General features: G+C 41.2%; 1 protein-coding gene across 2 annotated transcripts in view; it reads right to left on the bottom strand.

The window, feature by feature from the left end:
- The window catches only part of GALNT18 (polypeptide N-acetylgalactosaminyltransferase 18), a 364,667-nt gene that overhangs the window by 123,649 nt on the left and 226,259 nt on the right, over window positions 1–14,759 (bottom strand). For both annotated transcript variants that reach the window (XM_081180632.1, XM_081180631.1), the window contains exon 2: window positions 2,434–2,626. In XM_081180632.1, coding sequence (XP_081036758.1) covers window positions 2,434–2,626 — 193 coding nt within the window. The remainder of the gene's footprint in view (window positions 1–2,433; window positions 2,627–14,759) is intronic.

Genomic DNA, 14,759 nt, shown 5'->3' with positions numbered 1-14,759 from the left:
GAATAGTTTGGTTCCAAACTACTGATTCCAAAACTAACAATGTGTTTGGTGAATCAGTTTGGAAGACGGGCAAAATGGAAATTGCTGTCTCCTGCCCCCACCGCTGCCATACCCCACCAACCACTTCTGCTGTCACTGCACTCCATAGTCTGCCACTTCCACTGAGACTGTGCCCCAGCTCTTGGGGTGAAGCAGGGCACCTCCTCAAAGTGTTACTGCCAATTGGCAACGTGGCACCCTGAAATGCCTAACCCAGTGGGAGCCAGGGCACTCCTTAATTGCTTCTCAGCTTCTCTGCCTGGGAGCAGGGAAGATCTGTGTTGGGTGCTACACAAGTATCACAATCCAGCTGTAAAATTGTATTCAGAGCATCTTTTGCAACCATGTTTTCAAACCACAAGAAGAAAACTATGGAAGACTGCTAGGTTATCCTTCCTGGATTGGGATATACAGTAGTTCCTCACGACAGCACATCCACTAAGTTAACTAAAGTTTATATGACTATGAAAACTGCAGCCAACTTTTTCTTTAAAATCCCAGCTGTAATAATTTATTCTTAGCTGCAATAATGTTGAGTCTCTCTCACACACACTTTTAAAATTTTATACTTAAAGCTATAAAAAATTTAAATGGAATCCTTGGGGAGCATAATTTCATAAGGAAAATAGAAAGAGACAGGCTGATATTCTGGCAGAAATGTCTTGTTAAAACTCTAGAAACTTTTCCCTAAATTAATTTACAATTTAAACAAGGAGGCAGATTGTTTATAATTTTTCTGTTAAATAGATTGAAATGAGAAGATTGGTTCAGATATACTGATTGTCTTTGCATCCAATCCAACACACATAGAGAAGGTTCTGTATTGCTTTGAGGTCTGACACACCAACACCACTTGCCCAGCATGGCTGTTGAATAAAGCAATGCTCATTTCTGTGAATAAGGTTCATGCTCATTCAACAGAAGCATTTGATATATTAGATCCTGAAGCTGCTATGATGAACAGGTTTTTACAATGAAGAGCAGTCACATTTCTAGTTGTTATCCGTACAATAGTTTTAAACTTATACGTAGAGTGGATTTGAATAAGAAGGGTTCTAGCTTCTGGTCAAAAAAATAGTGGCATTATTAACTTTAAAATCTCTGAATAGCTTCTTTTTGGAATATTTGAGAGATGTGCCCTCATTACTTCTTATAAACAGAGATCAAGAGAAAATTGCTTTTCTGGGGCCAGGGGGACACTCCATTTATATAATTTCCCTCACAGGAAAGAAGATCTGCTACTCTGGCCCATAGAAGAAATGTGGGAAAGCACTCTACTTTGGTTTGCAAGTATGAGAGATACTGATGGTATCTTCAGAAGGAGTCATGAGAACTGCAAGGGCACATTGTCTGAATTCCACAGAATTCACTCAATATTGATACTGACTGTTCTACAGTCTTCTTACAAAACTAAACACAGCATACTGTTGAAGGAAAGCAAAGACAGTGGTACCTCAGGTTAAGAACTTAATTCATTCTGGAGGTCCGTTCTTAACCTGAAACTGTTCTTAACCTTAGCTTTAGCTAATAGGGGCCTCCTGCTGCCGCCGCGCTGCCGCCACACTATTTTTGTTCTCACCCTGAAGCAAAGTTCTTAACCTCAAGGTACTATTTCTGGGTTAGCGGAGTCTGTAACCTGAAGCGTCTGTAACCTGAAGCATCTATAACCTGAGGTACCACTGTATATTTCCTTCTCCTAAGTTTCTAGTTAATGTATGTGTTGCTTTAAACCACACAAGGACACTGTTTATCTATTAACTTAACCATCACTTGTTTGTAAACTTCTCTGTCTAAGTGAACTCCAACCTAAAAGCTGGGTCATTTGTTTGTTGTTCTCTACAGACAAAATTTCTACTTTTTCTTTCTTATCTCTACTCATCCTATAGTCCCTGCATGAATAAAGCCTCTGAACTCCAGAAACTGTGACTACCTCAATATAATTCATCCAAGCTGCAAAGTCTGCTAACACATACACACCCCAAAGTGCTTTTTCTAACCTTTAATGTTATTGCAACAAACCAAGTATCACTTGCTAAGTGTTTACTTCTTCATTTCTTTCCCAACTGGAGTGTTTTAAAAATGAAGTTGAACCTGGTGTTGATTTAATTATGTGAAATAACCCTTACTTTATGGACAATTATTGGGATAAGAACTCTGAAGACCATGGGCATGACTTAGCCAACATTAAACCACTTGAATTTTTCTTGATGGAAGATATTTAGGTGCATTCTTAATTCATTTGTTAAAATCTATTGTTCTTGAAAGTGCTTGATCTGGGCCAGATTATATATTTTTTATTTAATACATTTCAAGTTTTCAAAAATTGACTAATTTACAATTTAAAAAATATTCCAAAAACAACATGCATTATGCCCACCAGAAGATATTCCTTACCCATTGGGTCTAAAGTCAGGCAATGGTCTATCCAAGGGGAGACGATCACTCAGGTAAGCATTGTAGCCATAATACTGGAATTGTTTGAGGGCAATACGTCTGTTCTCAGGGCTCAGATCCTGACCCCAGTGAGCAAAGAGGGATGAATCAGTAAAAGCCTCTGCAGGATTTTCTTCTGGTTTCAGAGGTGCTTCTGTAAAACAATAATATATATGATTTTTTTAACAACAACAACAACAATGCAATTTAGAACTTTTATTTATACAAGGTAATATTCAGGTTTGGGGCAAATTTGTAAGTTTTTACAATGCTACTATAATATTTCATAAGATCAAGCCTGGTTGGCATCCGTCTGTCTCAGGAGAAAATGGAGGAGTGAGCCTTTGGGACTGAAGTCAATCTGTTGGCAAGCCAGACTTGGCTAAACACCAGCCTTGCCTAGGCTGGCTATACAAAAGCTTTCATAAACAGGTAGCAACAGGGGCGCCGACTTATAAAAAATATTGGGGGAGCCCGCGAAAGCTCATGAATAATTAATAAGCTCATGAATATGCAGATAAAGTGGCGCCGCCTCCTCGTGAGCGAATAGGGGAGAGCGTGCTGCGCCTATTAATCAGCTCTGAAGGAAATTGGGTGGAGCTTTTGCTCGGGAGGGAGGGCAGGAGGCATGCAGCCCGACCCTGTGCATTTTGGGCTGGGGGAGGGGTGGCGGCGGCGCTCGGCTGGAGGGGCGCCCGAGATTATTGGGGGGGGCGGAGCCCCCCCAAACGAATTTTTGAGGGGGCTTGGGCCCCCTCAGGCCCCATGGAGTCGGCGCCTATGGGTAGCAACCATTCAATGAGCCCAATATCTTTACTTCAGAAAGATATGTCTCTAACTACACAAAGTCAGTCTGCTATCTGGTCAGTCTTTAAGGTAAAGGTAAAGGTACCCCTGCCCGTACGGGCCAGTCTTGACAGACTCTAGGGTTGTGCGCTCATCTCACTCTAGAGGCCGGGGGCCAGCGCCGTCCGAAGACACTTCCGGGTCACGTGGCCAGCGTGATGAAGCTGCTCTGGAGAACCAGCACCAGCGCAGCACACGGAAACGCCGTTTACCTTCCCGCTATAAAGCGGTACCTATTTATCTACTTGCACTTTAAGGGTGCTTTCGAACTGCTAGGTGAGCAAGAGCTGGGACCGAACGACGGGAGCTCACCCCGCTGCAGGGATTCGAACCGCCGACCTTACGATCAGCAAGTCCTAGGCACTGAGGTTTTACCCACAGCGCCACCCGCGTCAGTCTTTAACAATAGCCAAATTCTGGCACAGGTGGTCCAAAACACTGCCAGGTTTAGCATGTGGCCTGATTATTCAGTGTGCAAAGCATTGGAACTTCAATCCTAAAAAACTGAACAGCCGCAAACGGCTGCAAAGCTGGAAACCATGTTTTCACACTGCAGATCTATTGGCACTTGCAGCTTTTACTGATTCAGTGGGTTCTAAAAGTTGTTGTCAAATATTGTTTATTTAAATTAATTTTCATGACTTTTAAAAAGAATGTTTGTAGCTCGCCTTGAAGATGTTAGACTGAAAGGTGTAGCATTGAAATGAAGCAGTCCATATTTTGTGTACTAAGCAGTTAATAAGTTGCTTTACTTGTGCCTTTATTTTAATTTTATTTACTTTACACAGGCCATAGCTAGGGGGTGGTGAGGTGGGACATAACCCATAAATATAAAGATTGATTATTGCCTCATAAGAAATGGTTTTAAATACAGTAGAGGGTGAATTGAACAGAGGGAAGAGTTGGAGGAGAGGCAGAAAGAAGAGCTAATTTGTCTATGGCTAGGGGGCACAATCTGGACAGTTCTGCCAGGGACACAAGATCACCTAGCTACGGCTCTGGTAGTACATATAGTAAGAGTAAACTCAATCCTTGCTAAGACAGTGTTACTCGTACATCAAATTAAAGTGGGAGATATTTACAAAAACATCTCATAAATCAGTAAAGGTAAAGGGACCCCTGACCAGTGGCGTAGCGTGGGTTGTCAGCACCCGGGGCAAGGCAAGTACAGTGGTGCCCCGCAAGACGAATGCCTCGCAAGACAGAAAACTCGCTAGACGAAAGGGTTTTCCGTTTTTTGAGCTGCTTCGCAAGACGAATTTCCCTATGGGCTTGCTTCACAAGACGAAAAGGTCTTGCAAGTTTGTTTCCTTTTTCTTAACACCATTAATACAGTTGCGACTTGACTTTGAGGAGCAACTCATAGAACGCAGTGTACATAGTAGCCTTTTTTGAGGTTTTTAAAGACTTTGGTGATTTTTGAAGCTTTTCCAAAACTTCTTTTGCAGCCATTTGGTAAGTTAAGCTTTTAAAACTTTTTTGGGGGGGTTTTGGATTTTGGGTTGGGGTGTTTGGAATTCAAGGACTTGGTGTTGGGGAGAGGTTTGCAAGAATCTGGAAGCTTGTGTGTTTTTTTCCTGCATTTTTATGATTTTCTGTGACCACTGGGCCACTCTGCTGGTTTTTTAAAAAAAATCTGGATTTGAATTTCTGTGTGCTGGGTGGCTGGGGGAACAGTTGGGGAGGGGTTTGCAAGAATCTGGAAGCTTGTGGTTTTTTTCCTGCATTTTTATGATTTTCTGTGACCATTGGGCAACTCTGCTGTTTTTTTTAAAAAAATCTGGGTTTGAATTTTGAAATGCCCTTTACAGTATGTGTGACTTTAAAGAGCACTTAATAAACTCTTGTTGTACCAAATTTGGCTTTGTTTGGACTTTTTTTGACCATAGGAACGCATTAATTGATTTTCAATGCATTCCTATGGGAAACCGTGCTTCGCAAGACGAAAAATTCGCTAGACGAAAAAATTCGCGGAACGAATTAATTTCATCTTGCGAGGCACCACTGTAATTTGCGCCCCCTAGCCGCACCGCACGCCCGGCACCCCCCCTCCACAGTGGGCGGCGACCTGGCGGCTCGGATCGGATTCGCACAGCCAGCACTGCAGTGAGAGAAAGTGAGTGAGCCAGGTACGGGCAGAGAGCTGCGAGTGCGAGCGCGTGCCCCCCCAGATGTTGCGCCCGGTGCGGCCGACCCCCCTGCACCCCCCACGCTACGCCACTGCCCCTGACCATTAGGTCCAGTCGCAGATGACTCTGGGGTTGCGGCGCTCATCTCGCTTTATTGGCTGAGGAAGCCGGCATACAGCTTCCGCATCATGTGACCAGCACGACTAAGCCGCTTCTGGTGAACCAGAACAGCGAACGGAAACGCCGTTTAACTTCCCGCCGGAGTGGTACCTATTTCCCGCCGGAGCGGTATCTACTTGCATTTTGATGTGCTTTCGAACTGCTAGGTTGGCAGGAGCAGGGACTGAACAACGGGAGCTCACCCCGTCACAGGGATTTGAACCGCCGACCTTCTGATCGGCAAGTCCTAGGCTCTGTGGTTTAACCCACAGCGTCACCCGCAAAACACAGTAGCCACCCCCAAAACACCTAGAATCAATATCTGGCAATCTGAGGATGAAACCCCGCCTCATTTTATTCATTTCAAAGTGAATAAGTATCTTAGATATCAAAAGTGAATAGTTATCTTTCTTGAGCTAACAAGCAAGAAAACATAATAAAGTATTCAAACACATCTATCTCTGCTGGGGCCTTTGTATTTTAGGGATATCTATCAACTTGCAATAAATATTAGGCACTATGGTGCCTATCACTCTGATGAAACGAAAAAGGGAAGCCAAATGGATGATATTATCCGGCAAGTAATAACAGGTACAATGTCAGTTTCTCTCTACAGCTTTCCCTGGTATGTAAATTCTGACCAAAGACCTATGACTGGGCAGAAGCCCATAGAATCTAATACATTAATATAGCATATTATTCCAAATATAGAACAATATATGGGACGGGTACAGGCTCTATGAATAGAAACCCAGCACGTGCTACAGTTCAAAGATCTGTGCTCCCAAAAATACATTACTTCCCTCCAATACTCACAATGACTTTCAGTCAGATTGGCTTGTATTCCTTTAAAAGGAAAAAGAAGAGGAAATGTGTTCCCCTGCCCTCTGTGTGCGAGTAACCAAAAATGGCTGGTATATTCAGAAAACAAAGAGGTTTTTGAAATGCAAAAGCTGCTAGACAGCGTGTCAGGTCATGGATAATCAATGAGACGTTATTCAGATGCAACACTTTACTGTGACTTGACATTTCACAAGTCGAGCCCTTCCTCATAATTTATTACAAGAACCTCCAAGACCTTGAATGGTATTTGACATAATATAATAGTTTAGCATCCTGCAAGCAGCATCTCTGGATGTAAAATACAAAAATGTGGAGAAATGTTTCCATAAAATAAATGCATCTCCCCAGCTGTACAGATTCAGAACAGTACACAGGATGAAGCTTAACGTCTGTAAACTGAAGCTCACACACAGTGATCTTCCCCCACATACACAGGCACTTGGCGTGTTTTTAATCTGGACCATTTAAATTCTTTATAATCCACAACTTTGTTGTACTAGAGGAAGGGAAACAGCACTAGTGTCTTAGTGTCAGTGTTAATTCTTGGCTAGCAGTGAGTTCCTTGTGCCAATGCAAGAAAACAGCCTGGTTCACACATAATGCTAAGTCTCTATTTATTAAACTATGGTTTATTAAACCATGGCTCACTATGATATCCAAATCCTGCTCAGTGGCTTAACTATCATTTGCTTATTGCCAACAAACTATAATCTGAAGTCATGTATTGTTAATGGCTTGCTTTGTTTTAACTATGGTTTGGTGTCACATGTGAACCCAGCACTTTTTCTTAATCATGGTTAGTTTGGCCACCACATCCCAAACATTCAACCAGTTACAAAGGCACATGACAAGAGTAGCTGGAAAACTAAATAAATGTTTGAAAAAGAGAGAGTCATGTTTGGTTTAACTGTCTGTGGAACAGCTTGTGGTTTGTTATAAACTACGTCTTTAGTATGATGCACAAACCAGGCCAATGTCTCATCTCCCACTGACACAGGGACTTAAATGCCCAGTCATATAAGCCACAGTTTGTGGCTTTGCCCAATCACTTGCCAATTCAAAAAAGTAATTATAATTAAGTAACCACAGAGCCTAGGACTTGCCTATCAGAAGGTCGGCGGTTCAAATCCCCATGACGGGGTGAGCTCCCGTTGCTCGGTCCCTGCTCCTGACAACCTAGCAGTTCAAAAGCACATCAAAGTGCAAGTAGATAAATAGGTACTGCTCCGGCGGGAAGGTAAACGGCATTTCCGTGCACTGCTCTGGTTCGCTAGAAGCAGCTTAGTCATGCTGGCCACATGACCCAGAAGCCGTCTGCGTACAAACGCCAGCTCCCTTGGTTAATAAAGTGAGATGAGCGACGCAACCCCAGAGTCAGCCACGACTGGACCTAATGGTCAGGGGTCCCTTTACCTTTACCTTTACCAACATGCCTATCTTCATCAAAGCTACAAAATATAATGTGGTTGGGATATAATGCTTACTGACCAGTTCTGTATCATGTCATAGGTGTACAGGACACACACACACACACACACACACACACACACAAACATACACTTTAATTTCTGGAGTTCCTAGAAAACACAAAACTAGCAGCTAGTTAAGTCACAGCCATACATTCTTCAATTCAGATGCATTTGCCAACCATAGCTCTTTATTAATGCAGTTCCACACAATGTACTCTAGAAAAAATTCTGTAGACTCTTTTGATTGCTGTCTCTGGAGACTGACTGAGCCACACAACAACTCCTACACTATCACCCATAGGCCCAAAAGGCAGTTTCAGCAGGCAAGATAAAAATATATATGAGGAAAACAGCTTATGTAATGACACTCTCTACCATCCGGGATCATAACTCCTGACTTATGTCAAGAAGCTTGTCCTTTTATCTTTATTTTTAACATAAATTGAGAAGATTAAGCTGTTGGCTTCTTCTGCAATGCCTTTCTTCCTCCATCCCCCACCACGACTCTGACAAGAGACTAATGAAAGACTGGTAGCTTGCACTGGCTTTCAGTCACCTAAATATGTAGCACTTCTTAATCTGTCAAGGCACTTTGCTTCTGCTAAATCCTGGGATCAGCTCCATTTCACTTCGGGGACGAAAATCATGCCAAACCCTCATTTCAGATGAGAAACATGACCTTGACAAGCCTATTAAAAACAGCTGAATATAACAATGTGGAGCACGCATTACTTAAGGTAGTGCCTGGCTAATTTGAAGAGGGCATATATCTCATTTTCTCCCAACATGTGTTACTAGGCAGAATAGCAGCCTTCCCCAGCCTGGCGCCCTCCAGATGTTTCAAAATACAACTCCCATCATGCCTGACCATTGGCCACGTTGGCTGGGGCTGATGGGAGTTGTAGTCCCAAAAAATCTGAAGGGCATCAGGCTGGGAAATTCTGAAATATAGATGTAAGATACATGCATTAACATACAAGAGCAGAGATTCCATGTTCACAGTTTTCTGGGTTTATTCTTTCAGAGCCTTGCCAGGTTTTTAAAAAAAACCTATTGATTAACTTGCTTGAGTTTAATGTAGTCTGGGTTCATATTTTATATTCTTTCTATATTCAAGTGCCTATTCCTTCCAGTTATTCCTGCACTAGGCTGCATCTTTTGTACTGCACATGTGAGGTGTGTGCTTCTTAAGAAAATCTAAAGATATATGGCTTGGTTTCCACTATCACTCCCCCAAGCCCTCCTCCCCTTTCATCTTCGTTGAGAATTGCACATTCGTAAGTGTCAATCTCACCTATGGTTTTCTATGCATTAGAATTCCATGTGTAATTTTTTTTCATCACAGGGAATGCTTGGACTTTGAATCTGTGAATATAATATACAGAGTATATAGAGTATAGTAATCAACAGTCTTTAACTTCACCCCTGGACCCTGGGAGATATCACATAAACATGACAGTCACAAGATCCAATTTGCTAACATTTTTGAAGCATATTTTGTTGAAGGGGAAGCCTGATTTTTGTTTTCGGCTTAACACGATACTGCCCTGAATGTGTATCAAACATCCACAGAGATAATTCAGGTCAGATCTTCTTTCTGATGCCCTGAATTCCAGGTGAAATTGTGTCAGTAACATGAGGTTACTGTGTTCAGTCTGAACTTACCAGTACAACAGTACTACAGGAATTACTGGACTCAGTCCTTAGCTCACAGTGTAGTTTAGTGTTTGGTGGAGACTGTGCCCCCATAGAATTTCCACTCCTCTCTCCAGCACCACTTGCCAAAAAGACCACTGCATAAGGTCAGCAAACAGAAAGGATATTGAAATGTTGGATTCTTCTTAAGTTTAAGACTCAGAGCCATTTGTTCCTACTTTGCTTGTTGCTTTCTATTCCACAACTGCCTCTTATAAGTAATAAGCTGGGGGAGGTGGTCAAGACAGCTGACAAAATATGCAAGAAGGAAAATAGCAACAGCAGCAGCAGCAGCAGCAGCTGTGCACTAAATGACAAGCTCATTTGCTTCTGATCCTTTAGAAGGGGAACTCTCAGAAGAGGTTATGAGCAGGTCTAATCAGGAAGGAGGGCTTGTCTTTTTTATTGTTTAAAAAAAGTAGTAGTTTTATGGCTGTAGTGGATTTATTTTTCCTTGAAAAAGGGTTTGGGAAACAATATATAATGTCATCTTTTACACAGCTGCCATTCTGCTCCTGTTCTCCTTCCCTAGTTCTAGCCTTGGGAGGGACTTCCCCTGTTCTTGTTGTCCCTTGGATTCAGCTAGTTTTCCCTAACTGATCTCAGAAACACATCATGGAAGTACTTCAACTGCTGGTTCTATGTGACTGACATTGCAGAACGCAGAAAACTGCCTTATATTGAATCAATGTATACAGTGACTTGCAGCACAGATTTCAGATAGCAGTCCCTCCTAGCTCTACCTGGAGATGATAGGAATTGAACCAGGAACTTTTGGCAGATAAGGCAGATGCTCTACCACTAAGCCATGGCCCTTCCCTATACATGACTCAATACACTTCAGAGCTCCTTTGTTGCCTTGTCAAAACAGAGGTTCACAAAGACCAAGAATCACTGCCACATACACAAATATGTATGATGCCCTGATGATTTTATTTCCTCCTCCTTCCTCTCATTCCACCAGAACAACTCCTTAACAAAGTATTTAACCATATGCATAAAGTTTAAAGACATGATTAGTCAACAGAATTAACCTCCCGAAGACTTCAAATTAGGCATGTGCTTAAACATCCTGCTGAATTACGAACTCCAGGAAAAAAACAAACCAAGGTATTCATGCATATCGATTGCTGCTGTTTCTGTGAGGGAAGAGAAAAGCAGCTTAAGCTGACAGGCTGATGAGGACTGCCAACCACAACACAGGCAAGATGCGTAGCTCTTTGAGAGCTGTGCTTGCTTTATTCAGCACTCCATTTAGCATCAATGGGCACGTTTACCTGGAAAAAAGCTCCTCTCCAGTTAACACTACAAGGGTCAGAACTCAAATTCTTAGTCACAAACAAACTGATCTACAAGAATGTGTGTGTAACATAAGCTTGTCCTCTGTCATCAGTCCTTGATCTCAGGGAACTTGCATTTGACATCCAAAAGAAGGTGCTGTTCTGAATAGAAGGTTAGTATAGCATTTAAAATTGAGGGGAGAACACAGGGATGTACCTGCATGAGCGGAAGAATTTCCACTTGCACAATGGGACTTTACTTTCTTCTCCTCTCCCCACCCCTTGACCCTGCCCATGAGCCCTTTAAATCTTCTCCAAAGGGTAAGAGGACTTTACATAATAGATTTTGTGGGGTGTGCAGGGGACTAGTGGAAGTTGAAGATCCACTACATGAACAGAAGTCCAGCTCACAGAGTGTTGGATTTCAGTCATATGCCTCAGTTGGCATAAATATGAGAGTGTACAGGATAGGCTCCATACAAACCTGCCCTTACCCATCCCAGTTTCTTTTTCTTCTTCTTTATTTATTTTAATTTTGACAAAGTAATAATCATAAACAGGAATCTCTACTGAATGGAACTGCATTTTTGCACTTCTGCATATGTCACAGTCAGAGACCTCTATTAAGTTAACCCCATATGTTGAAAGACATATGTTGGTCATATGCCACATTTTTCTTTTTAGGGACAATTTTCTCTTTTATTTTATTTGAGAAGCTAGTAACATTTACTAGTGGCTTCTCCTTGTCTTTCTGCACACTCCCTTTTCAACAAATTCCAAGCAGCGACATTCCACTGAATGAGCACCAGAGGAATAGCCTTTAAAGAAGTCTACAAGTAAGTGTGAGCCAATTGTAAATTTAGAAAATGACATTTCAAATGTTGCCCAGCTAGACTGATTCCTTGTATCCCACTGCTGACATTTATAAAAAGGAACTGTGTTAATTTGAAGCTCTACAACACAGTCTCTGAAGAGTCATATATCTTTCTTGTTATTGTTTTCAAAATGGAAGGTGGTTAACTAATGTAAGCACTGCTGTGAACATTTTGTACAAGTGGCACAGCAATTCCCATTACAGCTGCTTGCCCAGGGTGTGTTTCTTACTTTCCCCCAAAAAACCTCACAGGATGAGTATGATGACAAGGATAAAGAAGCATAACAGATTGATGGTATTTGTGCACAGCAGTTGTGAACAGCACTGCCAGACCTATGGTATTAAAATAGTGCAGGGAAGGCTAATATATCCAGTCCAAAATGTACTAATTTTAAAAGTATTTTATACTTGCAGTTTTCATAGCTTCACTGTGACTGCTTTTGGATGGTGTGTTACTTTAAGAATATTGCTGGAAGCACCTCAAATGTGCACTTGACTTCACAGTGGGAATTATCACATATACCAAAAGCCGCAGCCCTTTGGCATAGAAATTGCTTGTGCAAAGCCAAACTTACACACTCACATCTCTTTGAAACAGACATCTTGTCTCATGCAGTCTTCAGTGAGTGACAAAAATCATGCAGCAAATTGATCCGGCTGCCATTAATTCCCCCACTTTCTATGAACAGACTGCAATGTACAACTATAAGGGTGACTCATTGCTTATAGACAATAAAGTCCTCCAAGACAAGAAGACAATCAGACTGCAATTCCCATCTAACTATTCCAGGGACAATGAGGCCTGATGGACAACCAGGAGGATAGCAACACAAACACATGGCTATAGCTGATGCTTCAGCCATTTGATTCATGCAAATCTATGCAAATCTTATCTTTTTTCCTTGTTAATAAAGTACACAAAGCAAAGCAAGGTGCTAAATAATGTCCTGACAAAATGTATGAAACACCTCTCCATTATGGCCACTGTACAACTGAGCATACAATACCCTTTGTAAAGCATCTGTTATATTTCTAATTTGTTTTAGTTTGAACCCAATTGGACATTGAGCCCTTACATACCCCTAACCATCACACTAGCTAATCAGAAATACATGTTTATGGCTATGTGCCTGCCATTACTGCCCACATAGTTCCCAAATGAGATATCTGGTCAAAAGCTTCAGGGAGAATCAACAGTTTCATTCTCTTTTATGAGCCAAAATTTCCTCCCAATTAGCTCTGTTTTAAAAGAAGATCAAATTGTATCAGATGTTAGATGTGCCAGTGAAACCTGCATTAAAGGGGTTGATTTGCATTTACCTAGCACTGTAGAACTAATTCTCTTTTGGTAGCTCCAATTTTCCATGACTAATTTGTAGTTTCTTAGTAAACTAGACCCAAGGTTGTTATTTCGGAATGTGAGCTAGAATCTTCAAATCAGCAGATGGGCTGGGATTCTACTCTCAATTTTCTGCACAGTGCCCAGGTAATACGCTTCAGGTGATGAGAGGATTTCTGTCTGCTGTAGCCGGTATAGCGCTGATGGGTCCAGAATTTGTATTCATTGCAACAGTTTTCTCTAAAAGAACAAATCCTAAATGCTGATTCCTGAAATAAAGTCAATGGATTTTATATGAAGGTAACCCTTTCATTAACCTTGACAAAAGAGTCCACATTATTTACTGCATATTTGAGGAAGCTTCTGTTTTTTTCTGAAGTTAGAAACAGTTACCACAGAAGTAAAACACCACACTGAGGTACGGAGACAATTAATTTTCTGTGATCTTCTCTCCAAACATCTTGACTGTAAGCCGATGGGGCATTCTTCACCCACAAAATATAGCTGAGAAGAGCATAACTATTTTCTCTAGGAAATATTCAAGAAAGAAGTGTGTATGTGTGCATGGATGGGGGTGTTTTCTGGTAAAACTCCCATGAAAAACAGTATGCAAACAAGTCCTCAGTTTCTTAAAGGAGCTGCAGATATAATTTCAAAAAAACAACATTGAAAAAGCAAGCTCATAACCTCACAAAGCTATTGGTTGTGTGCTTTAACACATAAAATTAAGTGCCTCTGTTAGTAATTTTTCTCTGCAATTTTTCTTATTTATTTGCTTAAACTGCACAGGGTATCACTTTACTCTGTGTCTATTACATTGAGTAGATTGGTTCATCATGTTGATGTGTTCTTCATTACTTCTCCATAATAAGAACCAGTATTTCACTTTGAATATTCATCATATGGAAACAATCTCCTTAAATATTATAAATGCTCTTGCTAAAATGATTGACTGCAATGAGGCCTTGAAATAAAGCTGTAAGAGAGGAACTGTGTGTGTGTGTGTGTGTGTGTGTGTGTGTGTGTGTGATGCACAGCAGAAAGACCAGTAATGAGAGCTAGGAATTATGGGCAATGTTGATAAGCGAGAATAATTAGATAAAATCATAGGGTAAAATTACTTTCTGATGTGCTCCTAGGCCCATAAATACCATAGTCATAGTTGCATTGCCACCTTCAGATTTCTATCTCCCTTCCGCTTCTTGCCTCATAGAACAATGGCAATGGCATGAATACAAAGTTTTCCACATTAAGAGGGAGGGAAGAAGAAAATTTACTCGTTTGGTTTCCTTCAAAAACGGCTCCTCTAGTTTTGTAATAGAGAATTACATCCAGAAAACTCACTTTTATTCCATCAGAGGAAGTGTCACAATTAAAATTTTAATAATAAAAGGATGGAGCCAAATGTGTTCTTGTTTAATTCCTTTGGATCAAAAGTAGTAATTTTGGGAAGCATTCATTATTGCCTTATGAAATCTTTGACAGTAAGAAAACAAAAATGCCATCTCTGTGTACAAAAAAGGAGAGAAAACAATGCAACTTTTTTCCAATATTTACCTAGATTATGAGCTACCTACTTTATAATTCTGTACTTATCTCTTCCTGGGCTCTTGAAAAGTTACAGCAAGAACAAAAGCCAGCACTGCATGTGTC

The sequence above is a fragment of the Podarcis bocagei genome (assembly GCF_964188305.1).
Source record: "Podarcis bocagei genome assembly, chromosome: 1".
Classification (NCBI taxonomy): Eukaryota; Metazoa; Chordata; class Lepidosauria; order Squamata; family Lacertidae; genus Podarcis; species Podarcis bocagei.
Note: the sequence above shows the minus strand (reverse complement) of the source record. Positions and strands in the feature narration are given on the sequence as shown.